At 28.5% G+C, this 27,087-nt stretch overlaps 1 protein-coding gene across 1 annotated transcript in view; it reads left to right on the top strand.

The window, feature by feature from the left end:
- The window catches only part of LOC115233096, a 71,981-nt gene that overhangs the window by 8,382 nt on the left and 36,512 nt on the right, over positions 1 to 27,087 (top strand). Inside the window, exons 2-3 of the mRNA XM_029803337.1 lie at positions 7,957 to 8,066; positions 20,394 to 23,669. Coding sequence (XP_029659197.1) covers positions 21,775 to 23,669 — 1,895 coding nt within the window. The 5' untranslated portion in view covers positions 7,957 to 8,066; positions 20,394 to 21,774. The remainder of the gene's footprint in view (positions 1 to 7,956; positions 8,067 to 20,393; positions 23,670 to 27,087) is intronic.

Genomic DNA, 27,087 nt, shown 5'->3' with positions numbered 1-27,087 from the left:
AATATTTGATTAATATTGTATTATGACATATTATTGATCAATATTCACACACGTATCATAAAATTAAAATTTATAAAATAATAAATTATTCATTTTTTTCCATTTGCTATATTAAGGTCTAATAAAAAAAAATGTGTTGTTTTTGCAACGGTATTATTTATACAATTAGAACATTATGTAATAAATGTATACTCTGATTTTTTCATTTCTTGATATTTTTATTTCCGGCAATCATTCTTTGCAATAGCAGCATATCTCTCACTTTTGCTTGTGTTATCATCGTTTTATCGCTTCTGTCATGACGTGTCCAAGGGCATCAGTTCTTTTCAAATAATCATTAGAAAACATACGAGCAACTTAAGGTCACAAACTAAAATAGATTGTAGCTTTTAGTCGAATCATAAACAATTCTACAATATATTTGTGCAAGGTTTTAGAGAATTTGTTGAATATTTAAAATTTATATGAAAATATTTTGATCTCTCTCTTTCTCTCTTTCTCTCCATCTTATATTACACAGTTTAACAATAAAAGAAACACACACACAAAAACAAAACGGAGTCATTTCCCCATTAGTTTTTATTTGACGCTGAGTAGATTCCGGTTTTGAAATTTAATGTCTTTTATCATATTATATATAACTATACAGCATTTGTAATGTTTGGAGAAATTTTATTGCCATCAAAATTAAATATGTGTTAGGATTTCTAGCTCTCAAAAAGTGTCGACTATGGTTAATAAGATATTGATGGTTAAATATACCTATATGCGGTCTGTTGCGAATTAAATTATTGAGAATTTATATATATAATATATATGTATATCAAATAGTTATCAAATATATTTAATTAAACTTAGAGTTTTTTAGATTGCTGAATACGAATTCGATGTCAAAATTGAGAAATTTAAAATGGCGGAATTAATATAAATGTCAAAATAAAAAAATACTTGAATTTTTGCAAATATGTATATATATACATATATATATATATATATATATGCAAACATTTCTGTATGCAATTTGAATTTGTCAATAGAAAATAGCGCAGAAAATATTTTATTTATTTAAAATAAAAAACAATAAAAAGCAATAAAAGAATCACGATTTTTAAAAACTTTTCAAAATTGTATAATATAAAAATTATTATAGAATAATGAAAAATCGATAAATTTTATTTGTGTGTTTTTGCGGCATGAATGTTGAAAGGAATAGAACATCGGTCGAGTCGATGTTAATGTTTGCGGTATTAATATTTGCATGATAATTGGCTGGCTAACATGCGCGTTATAGTTGTATCAAATAAGCTTGGCTTGCCGTTTATTTACAAAACATAGATATAAATGCATCTAGCGTTTGTTTTATTAATTGATCGAAGTAATGAATTTACACAAAATCGATGGTATTTTGCATAAAATAATACGTGATTGTTTTATTGCAACCAGTAAATGTTTCGGGAAAGTAACGCATTGCTTTCTCGCAGCTTATCAATTTAAAATAGATTTTAATATAATTTTTGTTAATGATTTTACATGTAACTCAATTGATGACTGCATTTAAAAGAAATGTGTATTTAAATTGAAAAACTTGTAAAAAATATACTTTTAATAACATATTTTACTTTTTGTAAAATACAAAATTAATGATATATAAATTATTTTTAAATTAAGAAACTTTTTATGGAAAGTACGGATAGAAACATTGTATTAAAATAAGCAAAAATATGTTCTTTTGAAGAGATTATTACATTCTTTCTCTTAAGATGTCAAACTGTAAGAGAGTATTAACAGTATGACGATTTCTACTAAAGTTCAATAAGAGAGAACATGATTTATAATAAAAGCAGCATCCATTTAACGGTAAGAATAGTTAATAGATGAGAAAATATCGATTGTCGAACCTCTTTGATGAGTGAAAGAGAGCGTAACGCGAGGAAAAATACTCTACTGCAGATTTCTATAATTTTTTACGCTATAAAATTGATTTGCGGAAAGAAATGTAATCGGTTTATTGAAAAGCTGCAACGAAAGCTTTGTTGTTCCAGAAATATCTAATAAGTGTATCTAAAAATATACACAATATAACACACACACACATATATATATATATATATATATATATATATATATATATATATATATATATATTTATATAAATAAAAGACAATGGAAAAAGATAAGAAGTATACGTATATGTTTTCTTCTTATAAAAGATAAATGCGATAGTATGAGAATGTAAAAGCTTGTACTAAACGGCAAGAACTAGTGTCCATCGGAGCTTCTTATGCAAACAACAAAACCTTTCTTTTATAACGCGTTGGTTAATTGCATCGGCGCGTATAATTGCGTATCTTCCCGTAAAATGCACCGGCCGTAAAATGCCCGATTAAACACAGGCCGATTCCTTTCGCCGTGTCGTGCTTCATAAATTCGCGAAATACTTTCACGAGATGTAACGAGATGGAATATGAAAACACAAGATGATCTTCTTTTTCATATTATTTTAATGAATGATTAATTTGATTTAGTTACAGTATAATTCTCGACATGCAATATAGTTTATATATTAAAGATGTATTATAAATATACAAATTATATTTTTTGCGTGTGTGTACATATGTATATTTTTTATTTATTTATTCATAATCCTTGCTTTGCGGCTTAGGATGGCTTCCGGTTTACATCTTTGCATTTTTATATTTTTACACTTTTACACATTTTATTCCCTTTTTTTACAATATTTCTTTCCTATCTTTTACTTTCTTACATTTATACAATAAATTCAATGAAATTAAAATAACACATTACAACATTATAACATTAGAATATCAAACATTAAAACATTACAATTAAAGCATTAAAACATTAATACATTAAAACACAAAAACATAGAAACATAAACTCACGGAAACAAAGTAAAATTAAAAATTAAATTAAAAATTTCAAAACATGTAACATAAAATATACCTTAATCTCAATTGAAATCAAAATCATAATTAAGCTCAAAATCTAAATTAACTTCAAAATTTAAGCTTTTTAATATTTCCAAATCCAAAGTAAATTGAAAACTGTTAATCTTAAATCTTAAATCCTAGTTCTTAATCTTAAATCCTAAATTCTAAAATCTAAAACCTTAAACTTAAAAGCTTACATATTTAGTCAAGTCAAATCAAAAATACAACAAATCAACCTTTATTCTATTTCATTCTCTCTCTCTCTCTCTCTCTCTCTCTCTCTCTCTATATATATATATATATATATATATATAAACTTTGAAAATATTATTGCATATTGAAATAAGAGATCAATAGAGAGAAAACCCAAAAATTTCATTTATAGATGCATGAAGAATAAGTAAATGAGTTATATTATGAAAAGTGGCAATTTTTAAATAGAGAAAGAGGGGGAGGGAAGAAGGAAGACATTCATTAAAAATTACAAACTACAGTAAAGAAAATTGCAGATTAAGCAGTTTTTTCGTTTTCCTGAAGAGATAAATCTTTTAACTAGATTTATTTTTCATTACGAATTCTTTAATCATCCCAGTAGTGTTAGTCTGACACTTGCCAGACATTTCCACTTTATAACTGTGAAAAAGGTATAAAAACAGCATTGTGTGTGTATGTGCGTGTTTCCAGCGATCTCATAGTATGTGGAATATAATTGCAGTTATAATAATTAGTAGATATAATTGAAATTTTTTGCATACTTTTTCTTTTTTTTTTTTAAATTAGAATAGTTTATTTATTATAGTGGAATTAGTTATTGCCAAAAAATATCGATTTTTATTTTAAATTTTGCACATAATTCTCGTTATTTTAGTTTGTTATCCCTACGATTACTATTAGTTCTGCAATGCTACGCTCTTCTTTGTTATTGATTGTTATTGTTTCAATAACGCATAATTACCAACACGATATTGGCATGTATGCAAATGTGAACACTTTAGATTTGATTTTTGCAACTTCACTGAGGCACATCTATTACATGGTCACAGAGCAAAGGAAATAAGCAAATGATGTAAACGAGAGAATATACAATCTCATTCATAGTAAACGTAATTGGCCGAGTAACCTTCTAGATGATGAATAACAGCATGGGGCTGCGTTCAACGTTCCCAGAAATTACTACATTTGCCAAAGTGTCCAAGAGGTGCTATAGATATAGAATACAAATTTGTAACCGTTGCACAATTGCCATAGTCTTATCTTATCTTATAGAAGTTGTTATAACATTTTTGTCATTATATAAAACACGATTTTTTCTAAGAACTAGAATTCTTCTCTAGAAAAAAAAAAAATTTTTAAAGATAATATTTTAACTCAATAACAATAAACATAATGATATATAAATCATAACGATTAATTACATATAATTACTTTCAAAATTTGATTGCAAGATCGATGTTAACGGTAAAAGATATGATGTTATGTAATTGTAAATTATTTTATGATTTATATAACGAGATATGAATAATACATTGCGGATAATAATGGTAATCAACTGGAATGTGCTTTTAGTTACGCAGTTTATCGGCATTGAGCTAATCCGGGTTATTATGGAGATATTGTAATATCGAATACAAATTATAAAAAATATATGATAAAAGGCAGATTAATGTTGTCAAATCAAAAATTAAAATCACGAAGAGTATCAAAAAAAATAATTTAATATAAATAAATTTAAAATAGATAATATTTTTTGTGTCTGATATATAAGCATACAATTGACATTAACACATAATAATCTTGCGTGATCAACAGTTTTACAGACTTTTTTTTAGGAAGCTGATAGATTGTGTGTTTAAAAGAGTCCTTAATAATGTATGCGCACTGACCTGGAATGTGACAAAAGCTTTAGTGAACTGGAATCCTTTTTGTTTTATTATAGACTTACAAAACTATTGCAACAGATAGAATAGTATGTATTTATGTAATGTTACCGAATTACATTTGATTGTACTTATGAAAAGTGGATAACTAATTATAATGTCACGGTTTACGTAATAATGGTTCATAAAACAATACCGGCGTTATTGCTCGCACAAAGAATAAGCAGTTATTATAGCATTCATAGTTACAAACAAAAATTATATCTTTTTTAAAATGATTTACGCCGTAACTTTTGAAGATATTAACAATAGCATTAACTTTTAATGTTATTATTGAATAAATTGCCATTATATTAGTAATTTGCTATAATAATATTGAGATCAAAACTTCATTAATATTTTGTTATAAATATTAAAATTGTAATTAAAATGAAAAAAAGATGTTGCGTATTATATTATAATTATCTTCTTATTTTTATATTATAATTACAAAGATGTTTTATTATTTATAATTACATTCTACATTAAAATATAATATTTTTTAGTAAAATTTTAGCAAGAAAACTGCGATATATTACTTTTAGATTTATTCTCTTTTGGCAATGGTGTATTCCAAATTATATTTTACATCAAGAATTGTCAAATGTATTGCACTATAACGCATGCGTATATATAGAAAGCAGTCATAATATATATTGATTTGAAATAATTGAAAATACATTTAATTAAGTCAAGTTGGGAATAATCCGTTGATAGCTTAATTACATGCGCTATAACATCTTAACAGTAATATGTCTCATTACTAATGCTGCAAATAAGGCAGGATATTCATGATGTTATTATATTTAACGAGCCAATCAATAAAGATTAGCAACCAAGTAATCTGGATATACAAGCTCATTTATTAAACTGATTTAGTAGATTTTACATATTGATGTCTCTAATATTGTTGTTAAATTTTGATTCTACTGTTTAATTTTAGATTAACTTACTAATATTCTGTATTTTATATTTTCTCAATATAAAAATTATTTAAATCATATGTTCTACATTTTTCACACACATCTGTGTGTAACATAGCTATAAGCTTTTAAATTTTTAATTGCGAAGTTAATAAGTTAAAATAATTGAAGTAAATTAAAGTAAAAAGAATTAAATAAAAAAGTGAAAAGTTTATTTGAATGATTAAGTATTACCAAAATATATAACGTATTAATTAACTCATATTAAGATATTATTTTGACAACTGCATATCTATAATATGCGCGGACGAGTAGATTACTCTTGGATGAGGAAATTATATTAGTGCTGTAATTATGAACGTTTGCCTGTTTCAAATCGATCGCGTAATGTACTAAGATACTGTTTATCAAGCTTACGTAGTACAGTATTATTAAAATTAAAATTTATTTCTTTTATTGATTTACAATATATTATACAATATACCTAGTAAAAAATTCCGTTATTAATTCATATATATATATACATCTAGCATTAAATAATTTTAAATAACTTATTTAAAGATTCTACCTAATCTTTGTTATAATTGTATGTATAAATTATATTTGCGTTTAATATTATATATATATATATATATAAACTTTGAAAATATTATTGCATATTGAAATAAGAGATCAATAGAGAGAAAACCCAAAAATTTCATTTATAGATGCATGAAGAATAAGTAAATGAGTTATATTATGAAAAGTGGCAATTTTTAAATAGAGAAAGAGGGGGAGGGAAGAAGGAAGACATTCATTAAAAATTACAAACTACAGTAAAGAAAATTGCAGATTAAGCAGTTTTTTCGTTTTCCTGAAGAGATAAATCTTTTAACTAGATTTATTTTTCATTACGAATTCTTTAATCATCCCAGTAGTGTTAGTCGACCGGATAGTCACGAGCATTTGTAACCCATATCTTCGCTGATGCGAAGCGACATATACTCTCGGTATTATGCAAATAATGCTGAAATGAAACACCGAGAATAGATCGTGTTTAGGGCAAGTGGAGGAGTAGAGTGTAGCTTGTTGCTGGAATTTGCTATATAGTCTGAAGTATTCATCAGCTTATGATAAAATGTATTCGCCTCAAAATCAAATTATAAAGTATTACCAATATATAAAGTGTTTTATATGAAATCATTCTTAATTAGTGATAAAATTCTTTTAAATTTTAAAATTCGGTTAAAATTTATTGAATTGTTCGTCTTCTTTGAATAATTAAAAATTTCTAAATGATTTTTAAAAAACACATATATTAATATGTGAAATAAATAAAAATATATAAATAATATAAACTGTTACGCTGTTAATAATTTACGGTGTTCACATTCAATTCCAATTACATAAATATTTTATATTTTTTCGTAATACGCAAAACAATGATAAGTAATAATAAATACATATATAACAATAAACTAAGCAATTATTGTAAAATAATGTTAAAGGACTCTTATCAGAATTTTTGTCGAGTTCTCTTATCAGTGCGATCAGCCAATGACACGTTGATGGATATTGTCGGAACATGGCGGTCCAAATTAAACACTCTTGCATGATGGATGCGCGGTCCATCTAATGATTCGGATCGCAGATGATTAATCGGCACCATTACTCTCGTTTGCGTCCGCGAAAAATTGATCTTTATATATGAATATTATCTTATATCATCTCTTTATAGATATGTAGTTACTATATAAGTATATGACTGTTTTATATAATTGACAAAAATCATTCTTATGTTTATTATTCACTGCGAAATTTATTTATTGTACGTTTTTTTACAAAGCCATTCTATGTGTTTACATTATCAATATTTATTACAATAATCGCACTACAATTATCTTTTCGAAAATTTGCATATTATTATTAAATATATATATATAAATTGATGCGAATAAAAATTACAAGTAGATATTTTCGGGTTTTTATTCATAATATATATCACGTATACATGAATGCGCACACACACTCACAATCAGACACGCGCGCGCGCGCGCGCGTACATACACGCACATGCAAAGACGTGTACATGCATAATTGCATGTTTATGACTTGTGCCAAATAAAATAATGACAGTTTACTAGCTGTTGTTTCGTGTTTATTTACGACTGTGGTCTTGTTTTGCAGATGACTAACAGACGTGCGACTAATCGATGTGTGAATTAATTCTAAACTAACAACATGTAACGAAACCGTAATTCGACCAACCATGGAGAAGAGAACGTTAAAAGGAATCGGTGAGTTGTTTCTAAATTTTAGTTCTGTCTATTATTCGCTGTGTATTAGAAAAATGATCGCCTAAAAATGGAACACATTTGGAACATTTTCGATTTTTATTCGATTCTACAAATGTTTCTTATACATCTATATATATTACATTTAAATTATAGGCACATAAAATTTGATTCTGCATTTTATTGCAAATTATAGATTACCTACTCTCGAAATAAATTTCAATTGCTAACATTTTAATCAAAGTAGAATTTTTATTTGAGAAAGAAAATGATTGTTATTTATTGGAAAGAAATAAAACAAATATAAAATTTTATTTTTATCTCTGGCTTTTAATTCTGGCTCCTAACTAAAAATACAAAATAAATATTTTTACTTATAGAGATATTTATTGTAAACTGCTTCCTATCAGATCAACAGATAGGATTATCAGTTTTGATATTTCTATATTATAATTTTTATAATATTCTTTCAAATTTTTTTTCGTACAAATAATCTTTTTTAAAAAGGAACAAAAATTGTGATTTGAGAAATTAATTTCTAAAACCGGTACATCCATTGAAAAATACAGAAATATGATAAAAATCATGGTAGAAAAAATAAAAGCAAAAATGAAATAGATTTAGATATTTACAAACATGAAAAATTATATAATATTATCCAAAAGGATAATTCATTTTCTATATTATCTGTATCATATTTTACAAAGAGGAATTGTGTTTATCCAAATCTTTGATGCACAAACAAATGCATAATTGTTAACAAACAATAAAATAAATACATAATTCACAAATTTTATAATAATAAATATCGTAAGGCCGTTATATATTTTAGCTTTATAAATAAATGTTGTAAAAGGAAATATAGTTTTCATGTAATTTTTATATTGTAATATTTGTGCAGTGTGTGCATAGATTAATATTTTTACCATTTATGCGCACACGGCACACACACGCATGTTATTTATATAGGACAATTTTTTATTCAATTGTCATCATTTTGCTGGGTGAATTAGATTGAAACATTATATATTTCTTTGGTATATTTCCGTTCTATGAAAGCCCTGAAAATGATACTCTCTTATTTTTGAAACTGAAAGATAATTTCATATCTCGATAATATGCTATTTGACTTTGAGAGAAGACAAACATAAGATAGGCGCGATCAGATGCTGAAAAAGAAAAAGAAAAATATGCTTCTTATCAGTAGTGACACACAGTTAAGTGGTTCTTTTAACAATAAGAAAATCTGTAAAGCCAGAGCATTTTCTCGCGTTGTCGTAATTACAGAAAAATGTTTCGCGTGAGTCGTTTGAGATTTTAAAAGAACTTGTTTTTCAATATTTTGAAATAGAAGATTAAAATTAGTAGTATAATAATAAGATATTTTTACGTGATAGTAAAATAATAATAATACAAATATAAAAAATATAAAAAATAATAATATAATTACTACAAAAAAATAATAATATAAATATATTTGTCACATAATAATGTAATTCACGTTACGTAATTTAAAATAACCCAGATATCGAATATTTTATGATAGTAATATAATAAATGCGAAAATAAAGTTATTATCTAATAGAGCACATACACAATAGCATTAATAATAGTTTTGTGATTTTTATTGCATTAATAATAGTTTTATAATTGACATTTTGTAAACACTTCTAAGGTCTATGGCCACATTTTCTAAGTATCAATTTCGCATCTCCCTTTGAAATCCATTTTTTCTCCTTTATTTACTCAAGCTGTATTTTTACTTCCGTTTAGAACAGAAAATCATGCGGTTTGTGGATTACAAAAATAAAAAAAAAATGTTTAAGCGCTGAGGTAAATTAATTGAAACTTGTATGCAAGCGCACGAAATTTCAGGATATATATAATTAAAAATAATATCACAAATATGCAATCTTCAAATTTGCGGTTATTTATTTCTTTGTAGTGAAATTTTTTTCTCGTGCAGTTGCATACATATACATACACATTTAAAGGCTCTTTTTACAAGAATAAACTATTATTATTACATAAATAGAAATTGAATTTCACGATACATTATACATATAAGTTCATTACAAGAGAGAGAGAGAGAGAGAGAGAGAGAGAGAGAGAGATTTTAAACCATTTTTCTTTATTATATATCTATACTTTTCATACATTTTTTTTTTATAAAAACATTTCTTACTTTTTATTATTTTTTTACGTTTCGATTTTTACGATAGCAATCTTTGTTTTTATTAAGGATATATGTGTCATATGTCAGAACATTGACAAAAGTATGAAAATTTCGTAGACTGTTCTACTATTTCTTTTGAGTATCTGTGCAAAATCTGACCATAATTCTCTTAACAGTTTGGAAATTATTTAAATTTGAAGGTAGTATTGATTCTTATAGAAAATCGCGAAAATAATAATATAATTACTACAAAAAAATAATAATATAAATATATTTGTCACATAATAATGTAATTCACGTTACGTAATTTAAAATAACCCAGATATCGAATATTTTATGATAGTAATATAATAAATGCGAAAATAAAGTTATTATCTAATAGAGCACATACACAATAGCATTAATAATAGTTTTGTGATTTTTATTGCATTAATAATAGTTTTATAATTGACATTTTGTAAACACTTCTAAGGTCTATGGCCACATTTTCTAAGTATCAATTTCGCATCTCCCTTTGAAATCCATTTTTTCTCCTTTATTTACTCAAGCTGTATTTTTACTTCCGTTTAGAACAGAAAATCATGCGGTTTGTGGATTACAAAAATAAAAAAAAAATGTTTAAGCGCTGAGGTAAATTAATTGAAACTTGTATGCAAGCGCACGAAATTTCAGGATATATATAATTAAAAATAATATCACAAATATGCAATCTTCAAATTTGCGGTTATTTATTTCTTTGTAGTGAAATTTTTTTCTCGTGCAGTTGCATACATATACATACACATTTAAAGGCTCTTTTTACAAGAATAAACTATTATTATTACATAAATAGAAATTGAATTTCACGATACATTATACATATAAGTTTATTACAAGAGAGAGAGAGAGAGAGAGAGGATTTTTAAACCATTTTTCTTTATTATATATCTATACTTTTCATACATTTTTTTTTATAAAAACATTTCTTACTTTTTATTATTTTTTTACGTTTCGATTTTTACGATAGCAATCTTTGTTTTTATTAAGGATATATGTGTCATATGTCAGAACATTGACAAAAGTATGAAAATTTCGTAGACTGTTCTACTATTTCTTTTGAGTATCTGTGCAAAATCTGACCATAATTCTCTTAACAGTTTGGAAATTATTTAAATTTAAAGGTAGTATTGATTCTTATAGAAAATCGCGCATAGTAGCACTTATTGACAAATTTGACAAGGAAAAAACATTGCCAACGAAATAAAAATTTGCACATATATTAAGAAAACTCTAATAAATATTTGTGTAAAACTTGATTTAGATCCACTTACTCGTTTAAAAGTTATTTACTAAAAATTGTAGAAAAATATTATCTTTCTCTCTTTCTCTCTCTCTCTTTTTTCTGCAAATTACCCGGTTTCAAAAGTTTTTATCATAAATTAGAAAAAATATTAATTACAACTATTTTCTTTTACGAAGACGTTAAAAACCATATTATTTTGTGATACTTTAATTCTTTTTATAATCTAGATTTATTTATTTGATTTTTCAAACAATATAAACGTAAGAAATGTTTTTTTTTAACTTTGACAGTTTTTTGCTACTATTGTACAGCCAAAACATCCTTAATGTTAATTTAATTGTACTTAATTAATTATGCAACAAGTTGATTAGAATTGATAATAATCTCTTGTCTTTTTTGTAATCATTTCTGATGCATCATCGCTTGCTGACGCTTGCATCGAATTTTTTTCTTCTTCTCAAACTGAGAGTATGAATCTATCATGATTTCTATAGAAACAAAGAAAAATCTCCTAGAATTTAAGCTAAATGATGTGTTTCTGTTCGTCGATGGTTTCAATGAAACTACTACAGATACTATTATGGAATTGATATGTCCTTTTGTCATTTTCCTCTTCTTTCCCTCCTTTTGCCATCCTACCAACGCAGAATCAAAGATAAATCCGAATCCTTTTCCATCCTTTGCCGCAACATATGTTAAAAGGACATATATAAGTCTCGCGAGATATCCTTTGTCCCGTTCGCTTTTCTTTTTCCTTTTCTTTTCTTTTCTTTTTCTTTTTTTGCGTAAAGCAAAAAATCGCAAAGCACACATCGATCCAAATAATATAGATATACCTATTTGAAAATTATGTTTTATAAAATGTGTGTAAATATAATTTGTCAATTATCAAAATATAATCCGAGAGAGAGAGATGAACAAATCAATATTTTATCAATTTAAAAGGACATTTTCTAAATACATGAATTATATTGTGTGTATATAAATTTATTATCACTAAACAATATTAATTTATGCAAAGTTAATACTGTGTGATTTTGTATCATATTGACCTCGAAATCGAGAGAATGTTATTGTATTATTATTGAATAATAATTATTCAATTCATTTATTGTTATTTATTATTACTTTATATTATGTAATTATTGTTTTACTTTGAGTATTAGAGATAAATACTTGCACGCATACACAGTATGATGTTGATTTATTATTGCATGTGTGTCTTTAATTGTGTATCAATATCTTTTGTTATATGTCATTATTCTTCTCAAATCGAGATGTCATAATTTATTAGCCGTTTATGATATCTGATTATTCCGATTGCAATCGCTTGCATCGTGACTAATACGCGTTTTAACTCTTAACGTGCAACTTAAATGACGTTCGACGACTCGGTACGAAGCATGACTTCTTGCATAACTCGCGCAATGCACACATGCTCACGGATAAGAATTCATTATTCTCCCATTCGTATGCGCACGCAGGCAGTCATCAGTATTGTACATCTCGAGGACGTACGTTCGCAAAGATGATTTCACCGACGCGCAATAGCAGCGCATCGTGTTGCATCGCTGATTTGGCGTTTTCATAAAAGACGTAATGCTCCGATCAATCAAAATATGTATAAAAAAATTAATATTTTCGAAAAATTATTCTACAAGTGCAAAAGATTATTAGATTATGTCGATATACAAATTACAGGGTATGTCGATTTATGCAACATCCTAAATTTTCCTATAAATTGAAGACAAGGAGAGAAGATAAATATAAATACAAGAAACAAATTGTATACATATAAATATTTTATTAAAAGTTTCACAAAAAAGTGTAGAACTCACAATTAATAGAAGGTACAATTTAGATGTGAGACATATTATATTATTTCATTATTATATATAATAGTATTATGTAATAATTTTTACGCTTTGTTGCGTTTCTCTTTTTTTTTAATCAATTTCATTTTTAATACGGAAAGTGTACGCGAGCATAAAATTAGAAATAAATATATTTAACGTTTCCACCGACATTGCGGAGCTGCAAAGTGTCGATGACTTCTTGTTATTGAAACATCGCAAGCGTAAATGTCGAACGTCGTTTTGTTGCAACTTGTCTCGCGAAAAGATTCTGCCGACAGGTTTTGTAAAAGAAAAAAGCGAGAGCTAGCTAAAGACCAAGCAATAGTGCAAACGAGTATAAGCAATAGTGCAAATGTATTCCTGTCTCTTTTATTCCTCCTTTTGTTTCTTTCTCTCTCCTCTCTCGTTGCTTTCGACTTTGAAAGAATTGGCGAAACCGGTGAGACACGTTTCCGAAAAATGACGTTTTGCACTTTCACTAATGCGGTTTTATATAATTAATTGGGCTGGTTTAATGGAAACTGGTTTGTTAGATGCTTTCACGCCACAATTTTTATTGCGTTTTTTCATTCCGATAAAGATATATATATAGAGTGATACTTAAATAATTTGTGCAACTTTATCGGATCTTTGGAATTCTGAAGTATTCTTTAATATTTGAATCTCTTCAATATTTGAATCTCTTTCTCTCCTTCTTTCCCGCTCTTGTTTTCTTTTTCAATTTTTATCATGCTTTTATATACGTTAAAAAAATTGGGTCATTTATTTAATGACATTTACTTACACAAAGTTGAAAAATAATTGTATATATTGATGTACATATATATGTATAGATACATATATATACATATACATTTATAAACATTAAAACAAAATATTGATTAACATCAATCGATTATTCTAAATGGCAATTTAGCCCAGTCGGGATAGACAAAAAAAGAGTTGAAATTGCATTAATTTATTGCAGCAATTTTCTTTTTCTATTCGTTGGAGGGGGTCATCAGTAGTCTAAATCCAGATTTTCGGGACTCCATCCTTGTTGCTTCAGCCGCCATCTTGAATTTAAGGGTAAATTTGTTTTTATTAAATAACTCGCTTATTTTCAACTTTAGATTAAAAATGACACGAAACGACGCGTCAGCGGCGTCCCTTCAGCCTAAGGCTCAGTTAGTCGATCGAGGTTTAAGTCGAAAAATATCGATCGTAGACAAAAAAAGGTTAATGACCAAAGTTGTAGAGAATTAAATTTTCTACAAGTTTGGTTATTACCATTTTTAATCTAAAGTTGAAAATAAGCGAGTTATTTAATAAAAACAAATTCACCCTTAAATTCAAGATGGCGGTTGAAGCAACAAGAATGGAGTCCCGAAAATCTGGATTTAGACTACTAATGACCCCCTCCAACGAATAGAAAAAAAAAATTACTGCAGGAAATTAATGCAATTTTAAATGACATCCCGACTGGGCTAATTAAGGATACTGTAACTGACATGTCATCTGACTAAATTATCTGAAGACTTATAATTTAATTAAGTCAATTATAGCACTCTAAGATATATTGTACTATTTATGCTTATAACAACTTGCTTGAGAAACAACAGCAAAAAAAAATATAATAATGATGCTATTGTTTTCTATAATAATTTAATTTACCCTAATTTCTATAGTATTTGTATAAATTTCTATAATTTTGAAAAAATATATTTGCTGATAAATTTTCATATCGTACGCATCGAAACATACAAATAAATTTATTGCTTGTTCGGATAAAAAATTCAATAATTACTTCTTCCTCATCATTCTCTCTCTCTCTTCTCTCTCTCTCTCTCTCTCTCTCTCTCTCTCTCTCTCCCTGTCTTTCTTAGAAATTTTTTTTTAAATATTAACATCGAAGAGATATTGTATATTTACTTGTTATAATTTTATATTTAGACACATACTCTCTCTCTCTCTCCCTGTCTATTTATTTTTCTCTTTCTCTGTGTGCATATTATAATAAATGCATATTATAATTCTTAAGTAAGAATCTTTTATTCAACATGCACATTAACATCGAATGGCATTAACGAGGCTAGCCTACGGCCTCTAAATTGCAACTTTATTGCCATTTTCGCTCCCTGAAAGATAACACTTCCATACTCTCGCATGGTTACGGTAGCGATGTGTGCACCTTTGTTGTGTAAATACATAGATACAAATTCCGCCGATTTAATCCTTCCCACCTTCTCCCCTCTTTCACTTCTCTCCCTCATCCTAATTTTATCTGCGACCGTGATAAGAGTATGATAAGGAATTTCAACATGTAATTAATGATCAGCAAAATTCTTTTTTTTATAATCTGATAAGTCTGTTCATTTTACTTAGTTCTTTTTGTGTGATTATTAGCATATCTTTATATAACTTTTTCGGACATTTTAATTATTTCTTGAAATATTCTTTTTCCTTGGCTTATTTTTTTGTCCTTTTCTCTTTTTACGAATAAATACCTCGAATTTATTTACATATAAAATTCTATCATATATAGAGTAACTTGGGAGAAGACGCCATACCTAAATTTGAAAGGCAATATTTCTGTAGTTATTAATTATGAGTAAAAGAAAATAAAACACAAATCGAAAGTATCGTCATTATATTTATATTTGGTTATAATTAAAGAAGTCTAATTTTCTTATTATTTTAACAGTAACCTAACAACAATAAAAAATTCTCACAGAAGTAGCATCTTACCCGATGTGACATCTTCCCCGGAGTTACACTATTTAATGTTTAATGACCCTCCATCGAGTCACTTATGATCCATATCTTAAAAATGTTTTATAAAATTTGTACGATGATCAAAACAAATATTTTATGTGTGTATTGTACAGAAAGAGATCAATAATTTTTATTTTGAAAATATTTTTCTTTTCCTTTTAATTATCATATCCAAGTAATAATTTTTTAAAGGAGAGAAATATGTAAGAATACAATATAATATATATGTATGTGTGTGTGTGTGTATTAAGATATAAACTGTTCACGTATTGTATAACTAATTATCTCTTAGCTATAAGCTCTTTAATCAATAAAAAAAATGTATTTTGTTCTAAATCCAAGTTTCTTAAAAATAAGATTAGGTATTACACAAAGTTATATATCGAGAGTTTTTATGTGCAATAAATATGATAATAACTAATAACAAATATATTGATAATAAATATAGTTTTATCAGCAGATTTTCTTCTGCGTCTTTTTTTTATCAGATATAGACATTTCTTTTTCTTTACGAACCGGCAACAACTACTTTTTTATGGCTGCATAAAATGGCGCGTGCCGCTGGCAAGGTCGTTATGCTTACGTTAGTGATAATTGCAGTCCGAGATTTCCACTTTTTGCCTGCGAAACACATTCCCCATGAGATTCAATAAACGAAAGAACTCAGCTGAGAATTGGAAAAGGGGGGACAGATAAAGGGAGAGAGAAATTTTGTCGAGCTGGCATATATAATCGAATTCCCCTAAAAATCATTCCTTTTAGTACCTCCGTTTCTATTTCTCTTCATGCGAAAAATTCACGCGTGCACGCGTAAAATATTTGTATATATGTGTGTGTGTATGTGTGCGTATTATATATTAAATTTGACGCATATTTACATGTATTTACACAAGATGTCTCATATTCAGCATATTTTTGCTTTTACATTTAATAATTTGAGATTTGGAATTTATAAAACATTCATAAAATTTAATAAAAAGTTATACGTTCATACATATACATATATCTGTACACACAAACATGAGATTTCTTTATAAAACATTTATAAAATTTAATAAAAAAATTATATATATATACACGCGTATTATATGCGTATGTCATACGCGTGTGTGTGTATATATATTATATCTATATATTACATATATAATATTTATATATACCCACAGAATATGTGCTCTTTTATGATATGAGGATTTAAAAGATCTCGTATTATTGGTTGACGATTAATTTTTCCATGGTTAGAGCTTTTTTTCTTACGCAATAATAAAAATTATGGTTTATATTAAATTTAGAATTATTAAAATATGGAAATTGATACTTCAATTTAGAGATTTAAACGACATACAAAATGAATTTATCTTCTATTTCCGGCGACATTCGCGCCTTATTATCGCGCTTGCGAAACCTTATCATCACGTGAATGCATAGTATACATATGCGATAAAGTGCAAAAACATGATCGCACAGATTTCAATGACGCAAACTACACGAAAATACATAAACATAGGTCGCACAATTTACATCATCGAAATATCAAAATAACGCGAGTCGCGAATCTAAATAAAGATCGCGCAAGCTGAGTTTAAACTCGAATCTCAATTTAAACAATCTTTAATAGCACGGACAATCACACATCGCGCTTTTATACATTATTCATGATTTTATATTTGAATTCTGTATGTGAAAATATATGCGAATTGAATAAGTCGCGAAATTCATTTTTGCTATTTTTGGAATTTTACTATTAACCTTAGAGAATGTTAGTGCATATAAGATTAATATGTCTCTGGTATACATATGTTGATATACATATTCTACTTATTGCGAGTTTTTCTAATTTATTCTCTTTAAGAGATAAATCGTATATATAATTATAAAACATTTGGTTGACAAAATAAATTTAATGTGATATTTATACGAGACAGCTTCTAAAACCCGTTGTAATAAAAAACATTATCGAAGATAGAAGGGAAAGTAGAATATATCGCTTTTAGTATTTCGACAAAAAACGTAAATATTTTTATATATGTATATGATTACTTTTATAAAAAGTTTGAAAATATATTATTTTATTTAAATAATAAAACCATATTATTTTAAGCTTCAAGAGAGAAAGAAAGTGGAAAGGTAATCAGGACTAGTAATCAGAAATGTGTATATATGCACGACTTCGAGACTCCTTTCTTCTTATTGTTAGCATGGCAGACAGATAAAAGTATTGAGTTATACAGTCGTTTCAATATGCAGCAACTCTCTCTCTCCTTCCATTTATGGTATATAAATATATATAAAAATATGCACCCTCGCTTTTACAACGCGACTCCGCGGTAACTGTAATGGTTACCACTTTCACAACGAAGCACCCCATTATCGTCACTCTATTTCACAGTTGATATCTATCTGCTTTCACCCTTTCCTTAAAGACCGCACCTTGACCCGACGATGCAAACTTGGATGCAAACAATAAAAAAGCATAATGCGTTATTTTTACGCGTGAATTTTCTTATCATTGCATCGCAATTTTTGATCCTTGAAAGGCTATCGATATCAATCAGATTATGTGAATACAGATTCTCCAATCGAAATGATCAAAGAATTAGATTTTCATAAATATTGGGATGAAAAATAATATAAATAAAAAATTAAGAAAATTGCAAGATATATCGCATTAAAAGACTACAAATAGGTTGCTTGGGCTGAGAAACGAGAAGTAAAGATGAAAATAAAATTAATATAAATACTTTTTCTTAAAAACACACATATTTTTTTTCTATAAATATTATTTATAAAGCAACATACGATAATTTGTAATTATAAAATGGCTACATATAAACAAAAGAGATGTAAAAAAATGATGAGGTCGTTTATATTCTAGAAAATGGTTATAGTCGTTTTTATATCATTAATATTTATCAGGATGTTTGACGATCTTTGAATGGCCATTTCGCCAGAATCTGCGATCTGAGCAGGCACTTACATTGTGTAATGCGATCCGCGGTCTCGTTGTAAAAGTTGATGTCGGACCGAAATTGAAGGTGCCATTGAAATTCAACGCGTCTCCTCCACAATCTCGATATAATAAAGATATTGTATATATAGCCATATTTCTCTGCGTATGAAAAAAAAAGAGCTTGCGGTGTTCGTAAAACCCTACGTACTCAGAGACGTGATTGTGTTTTCGAAATAACATATGGACTCTTGATGATATTTGAGGCTCTCGGGGGGTCCTTTTGCCTCTCATTTGCGTTCGCTAATTAATTAGCAATTAAGAGATTGAAATTTCATCAATAAATATGAGAACAATGCAATATTATCAAATTTAAATATCATTATACTGTTTATTTTATTTTATGTCCCAATATTAATGTATGTCCCAATATTAATGTATGTCCTTAATGACATATATAAAAGTCTATATATAATTAGATATTTATATCACATAAGATAATAATAGTAATAATAAAAATCGTTTCTCAAAATCTATTGAATCTTTTCATTTATTTTAAAACTTTTATTAAATTTATGTGAAAATTTAGTCAATAATTAATTAACTAATTAAAAAATTATTATATATAAATTTTATGTGCTATAAAAAATTTAATAGAATTATTTTTTTATTAAAAACATTTAATTGTTTTTTAAATATCTATATTTAAATATAATTTGAGGTAATTATTTATTGTTATAAATAAGACCGCTGCTATTAAAAAATAAAGATAAAAAAAATAAGGGAATAGCTGATCGTAATATATATAGTTTTATCGTGCCATACACTTATCTGATTTCATACGCTTTAGCGCGATATAAATATCAAAGTGGCACATGTATTATATATGTGACGGTAACGTGATATAACGATATAAAAAATCCCGCCGCGCGCCATTGTATAAAAATAACGCTGGCCAGTCTTGTTATCGACTTGAATTACATACCACGAACCACATGATGCATCGCGACGACGCATCGTATTAACTCGCGATGCAACACGATGCATCGATATGCGTAATCATAATACAAAGAATTTCAAAAAAATCGTAATTGTTTCCATTTTCTAAAAATCTTAAGAATTAATTAAGACTTATAAAATATTTTAGGAGAAGAGGAGGAAAAAGAAAAAAAGAAATATCATAGATATGTAGTAGAAGAGATTTAGAAAATATAAAAAATTTTAGTTAAATATATATGAATGCCACATAATAATAATATAATAATTGTCGTATAATTTTCCCCATATAAATCAATATTTTTTGTTTTTGTTTCAGACGGCGCGATAATAAGGACGTCGTGGTGTGCACGGCACATTCGAAATCCAATTAATATCTATCGATTAATTTAATCTTACTTGGGTAATAAACATATTTATTTAACTAAACAAGTGATATACAATATTTCTTTGCTGTGTTTCAACAAATGTTCAAAGTGCAATAAAAGAGTGCAATCAAGTGATTCGTTATTAAATTTATCAATATCCGGCGCATCACGCCGGATTATCATTCCTTGAGATCATCCCGAGCTCTGGCTGACGGGAAATGTTCCGGAAGTGCAAGCTGCAGCAACGCGACAGCAACTGCCGACCGCCCGATATACATAGATAACGCAAACGATCGCGAAAAATTAGAAAGATCCAAATCAAGATCGAGGTCAAAGCGCAGAGAATCTAGTTCAAGGGGCAAGGAATCAAGATCAAGATCGACAGCAGAAGATTTAAATTTAAGCAGAAGATTTAAATTTAAGAACGAGAAAGACAATGATAAAGAGTCAAGGAACCCCACAAAGAGGGTAACAGATGAATCCTTAGAATTATTAAATGGGATTGACAATCGATTGAAAGTAGATCGTATTAGAAGATTTAATATAGCGGACGATTTCTTGCAAAGGGTGTTAAAGAAGAATATCGGTAAGAGGTGCGACAGATTCCTAAGAACTATCAATAAGGGCCAATCGTTTCTAAAGAAGAGTATCCAGCAGAATTCAAATCTAAGGAGGAAAAATGTTTGGGAAAATTTCTTATTGTTGAAGAAGGATATTCGAGAAAAAGTATTATTTTGCAAGAGGCGCTATCGACAGAGTATAATATTAAAAACAAGAGAAGATGTCAGAAAGATTTTAAGAAAGGATATTAAGGAATGTTCTCTGTTGTTGAAAAAAGATATTCAAAGGAAAGCATTGTCAACTGATAGAAGCGATCGGCAGATCCTAATATTAGCAAATAAGGACATTTGCGAAAATCCACTGAAGAATAATATACAGACAAAGATACTATCAGCCGGAATAAACAATCAGCAGAGAGCAATAATTGCAAAAAAATATAATCTGGATAGTCCTTTGTTATTAAAGAAAGAGAGGATTGACGAAGACATTCATAAAAGCATTATATTACCAAAGAAAAAAAGTGATGAAAATTTATTGTTGACGAAAATAAATCTTAAAGAACGATCAACTCAAGAAAACGACAAAAAAGATCTGTTATCAGAGAAGAAGAATATTCATAAGGATTTAGCTAATGAGATCTCGCAGTCAACAAAGAAAGGTATTGGAGAAACTACATTATTCTCAAAGGATTATGTTCGAAAGAGTCCACAGCTTTTGATAAAGAAAAATGTCAACGACAATCCGAAGAAGAATACTCCAATTGACCCATTAATGCAATTAATGGACAAATATATTCAGAAAAATCCAGAGTTGTCAAAGAGCAGTTTTGATGAAAAAGTATTTTTAATAAAAAAAGATTTTGAAGAAGCTTCACAATTGTCTGCATGTATAAAAAAGAGTTCCTCATTATCGCAAAGAAAAGATATTTCTGATGATATAAAGTTAACAGCATATAAGAATAATTCTTTATTGACCAAAGATATTTCTGAGAAAGACCTACCATCGAAATTAACAAAAAGAACAAAAGTTCAAGACCATTTTTCTTTGACCAAGGAATTTTGTTCTTTAACCGGGGAAGATACTTCTTTAATTGAAAGAAAGAAGAGACTATCGCAACCAACAAAACAAACCATCTATAACGATCTTTCATTAAACAAGAATTTAAAATTTAAACAAACGAACGATTTAATTGATCTTCCTCATCAATCATCGATTATCCATAGACGTCATCTTCTATCCAAAGTTCCTCAGCAAATTCTTCAGGGATCTAAGAAAGTACGGGAAGAACGCAATACTGACTCTAAAGCTAAGCGGTCGCCTCCACCGGATGAAGACTGCTTGAGTCAAGGGTCAACAGGGTTTGATAACGACGGGTCAGCCGATAAAGACGATTCGTCAATCGAAAAATACAGACTTACGGATTCGAATCACTATGCGAAACATCAGTCGATCGCGAAGCCCCCCGAAGTGCATATTACAATTTCTAAAGTCTTCTCTTGCCCAAAGCAACTAGTAGATAGCTCCAAAGAAGATTCAGAAACCAATTTCATTATAGAGTCCACTGAAAGTGTATCAGGATGTACAAATTTTGAAGAAGATCTGAAGAATCTAAAGAATCCAGCCATTAAGATAAAAGATTCCAAAAAGATTTCAAAAATTCAAGCCATCGAGGTAAAATACGAAAAGATATTAAAGAAACCAGTCGTCGAGATAAAAAATTCCAAAGGGATCTTGAAAAATTCAATCATCAGAATAAAAGATTGCGAAGAAACTTTAACGAATCAAGTTATTAAAGTGAATAGTGACGATTTGTCAACCTTGAAGATAACTGATAACCTTGAAGGTCCAAATTATCAACGAATAATTCAAAAAAATCCACAGAAGTTTTCCAATCATATAGATTATCGATTGGATAAACCTATAGATCGACGATTGTCATTAATAGTAAATTCTACAAAAAGTCAAGAAAATATTTTGAAAAATCCATCCATTAAAATAAAAGAATTAGTCACCAAGATATATACCAATAATTCGCCTGCCTTAAAGATAATCAACAATCTTGAATCTTTGAATAACCAACGACTAATCCGCCAGACTTACCGTCTTGTAGATCATCAATCTGATGATTTGCGGTTGCCAATAATTAAGCAAAACTTATTAGAAGATAAGAGGAGAAGTGAATCGATCAGTAGGCTCCATAAAAATCCCAAAATGAAACTAACCATTAGACTTATCCGTATTCGCGATAAGCTGGTGCTGGGCCTAAGCGCGGTCGCTATCGTGTTTACGCTTTTGCTAGTGATGGATCTGCAGATGGACCTGGGCTACAGCGGCCATCACCTGACCCCGAGCCACGCTCGCGTCAGGGTCGGCGACCCGGCGGACGCCGACAGTGTGTACAACAACTTCCGCCGGAAGTTCCTTCAACGAGGTAATGGTAGCCGAGAACAGGCAAATGGCGACACGACGCCCGTCGTTGAAAAATCCGGGAAAAGCGAACTGACCCCATCATCGTCGACGATGAGAAAGCACGACGTTTTCGCGGATTTGGTGGATTTGGTAGTAAATGGGTACGCGGTGAATATTGACGAAGGAGTAGCAAGAATTAGCGGAGAGAACCGAAAGTATAGCCCGACAATCGGAGAGCTGAAAAAGATGATACCAAGGTGAGTAGCAAAATTGATAATGCAAATATTCTTTTATCAAATATCAAAATGCAAAAAGTCTTATCGGAAATATCATATTATAAATATCATATCGTAAATGCCGACTAGAGTTATTGCAAAAAAAAACAAAAAAAAAACAGGAAGCTCTTAGTATTTTGTACTATTGACAAAGCTGTATGTTTTGAAAAAATGATTAAGTTTGCATTGGAATATATATGTATGTTAAATGGTATGTTTTTTCATATCTCTCTCTCTCTCTCTCTCTCTCTCTGGCTCTCTCTCTCTCTCTCTCTCTCTCTGGCTCTCTCTCTCTCTCTCTCTCTCTCTCTCTCCCTCTCTCTCTCTCTTACTTCTTATTTTTTTTATCATTAATAGAATTATTTTTGCATAATAATAAAAACATATCATGAATTCTTCAATTTATGATATGTTACTTAATTCTTCATTAAGATTTAAACTTGCCAATTCCTTTTTATGTCTTTTTATCTCTTAATTCTTTATCTGTTTATATATATATATATACGCGCGCGTGCGTGTGTTGTGTATGTATGTATGCATATGTATGTGTCTATGTAATTTTTCTTAATTATGATGTATAATTTTCTATAGCTTCTCTATAATTTCTTCCTTCAATATGAATGCGGCTTTAGGCGTTGCGGGATGCAGGGTCGGCGGCGCATGCACGAGTGCGTTTGCCGTTTGCAAACGTAATTATACCGATGACAGTCGGGACGAACATACGTAATCTCGACGCGCGCATGTGTATCTATTTGCGTGTACACGCATACAACGGGAATGTTATTGGTACAGGTGCGCGATGTTCCATAGCGCCTTCGTGGAACGGTGGAATTACGTTTCGTTATAATCGCGTGGTGGAGAACGCGTACAAAGGTTGTTGTTAGGTCTATTCGATCCCACACTCATTGCGCTGTTCTACATAGAATGTACCATATGATTCTCACTTCTAACGATTAATATTTTAGAGACATCGAATTATTGAAAACGTGGATTACAAGGGAAAAGCAATTGTTTATTAAATTCTCTCGACCCTGTCTTGATAATTTTTTCATTTTTTTCATATCACGAAATTTTTTTATCTCTAGATACTTATTCGCCAAATTCTCTAAACTCTACCCTTAATCCTTTTTGCTTTTAACAGATTTTTAAATTTCTTATAAAATTCAAACGCCTCTTGTTAAACCGCTATAAATTTTGCGAAGCGTGAAGGTCACTTTAGTTTCCGGTGCATCATGAACATGATTATATGGCAATAGCGGAAGCGTGATGATTGCAGTTACAATAACGCCTCATTTCCGCGATGACATATAATTACCACAGATAATGTACGTACAGAATTGTATTTGGTACAACTCAGAGAATATAAAATTAATCAACTCTTATCAAAAATATCTGTTATGTCTTTTATATATATATTTTATTTATATATAGGCAAATAATTTCTAAAAATATCTCATTAGTTAAAATATTCTTTCCGGATTAAGCTTGAAGGAAGAATATAAATAATAAAATTGTATTTCTTAAATAAGGTCAAAGATGGATCTTTTAATAGATAATAAAATTTTAAATTAAGATTTAATTTTAGACTTCAAAATTTAAAGATATAATTGAATAGTTGAGGTGTATGATGATATTCGCTGAAAAAGAAAGGATTGATAGGAGAATATCTCATTATCAAAATTAAGATTGCGAAACATGGGACAATATATCTTTTTGCCGAAACTACAAATCAAAATTTATTGAAGCAAAATAAGTAGTATTTAAAATCAAATGCAAAATGTCATAGTGTAAAAAATGTTTTATTTTTAATGGCAAATTATTCAATCATTTTGTTGACATTGCTGCTTTCGATATAGAATCGATTACAAATTGATGAAAAATCTTATCGTCACAATTTCCTCTCACTTTTTAAAACTCGTCATTGTATCATGCATATGAAATCATGGAACGCGCGTTGGATCATAGTAGATTATGAAGAGAAATGCGTCATCAGCATATATCCACTCATCATATGTTATGTTAACGTTTCTCATCATCTTGTGTCACCTTGCGGTTGATACTCGGAATGCAATATGCATTCGCCGATGATAATATATTAAATTCTTAAAATTAAATGCAAACATGAATTCCGAATTTATAATTTACTGCATAATTAAATTATAAATTAATTAATATTGAAATTATTGTTAAAACTTGTCAACTTCATTAACATTTGTCAACATCATTAATGTTTGACAACTTTAATATGCCTATTTGTTTATATGTTTGCGTTGATTTATTAATTGTTATTAAACCCATATCATGATTGACCATCCAATTAATTAAATCATTAATTATTGAAAGTTAATCGCTCCGATATGTTTCCCTCAAGTAAAATATCTTCAAAAAAGAATTATTTTGTATATTAGAAAAAATACAAAAGCTTTAATATATTAAGTAATGTAGTTAATAGTGATCTCTGGTTGATCTCCAAATGTCAAGAAAAATTTTTTTAAATGACAATTCCTATTTTTTATTCGCGATTTTTGCATTCGATATAGAAATAACTTTAAAATGATGTAATCTTACTTGTTTGTATCAATCAGAATAAAAGAAATATAATTACAAAAGATATAGGTATATATATAATTATTCAAAGTTTTATTATCTTTATCTTTAAAATACGATATAAATGTTCGAAGATCTTATTATTGAAATATTTGCCGGTATGCATATGCTTTTTATTCAGATTATAAAAAATTACAAGTAATTTCAAGTCTTTATTTTTATATATTTAGCTTATTATTTAACATATTCTCAAATAATGGAAGGACAACATTTTTAGCATATTGTAAGCATATTAAAGTATTTCATATTTCAGAGAGAGAAAGAGAGAGAGAGAGAGAGAGAGAGAGAGAGAGAGAGAGATAAAGATATTACAACTTATTATTAAAGAGAATGATTATATTATATCTTATTCAATTAATAAATAAGTAAAATTAAGAGTTTTTTTTTAAGTTGCCTCGATATTCATAACAAGAATATGAAACAAAAAATAAACTTTTTGCCATAGGCGTTTTTAGTTAAACGATAAAATGACGCCTTTGGATTCATCTGTGTGCTTTACCGTTGTAAAAAATGTGCCACTGCTTTTCAAGGCTTTGAAATCTTCTAAATAGGCTATTTTGTCGTAGAAAGAGACACAGAAACGAAATAAAAAAGAGATAAAATGTTCCAAACATTTGAGAAGAAAAGAGCGGATAAGCTATCTCGAAAATTTAGAACGTCCAACAACTGGCAAAGAAAAAATTTCCCACGCTCTCTAGTGGGAATTGACGCTGTGGGATCGGAAGCAATCTCAATCTTGATTGAGGGAAACAATACTGATTCAAAAAAATGAGAATAATACACCGTCATCTTA

Source organism: Formica exsecta, unplaced genomic scaffold (assembly GCF_003651465.1).
Source record: "Formica exsecta isolate Colony F162 unplaced genomic scaffold, ASM365146v1 scaffold160, whole genome shotgun sequence".
NCBI lineage: Eukaryota > Metazoa > Arthropoda > Insecta > Hymenoptera > Formicidae > Formica > Formica exsecta.
Note: the sequence above shows the minus strand (reverse complement) of the source record. Positions and strands in the feature narration are given on the sequence as shown.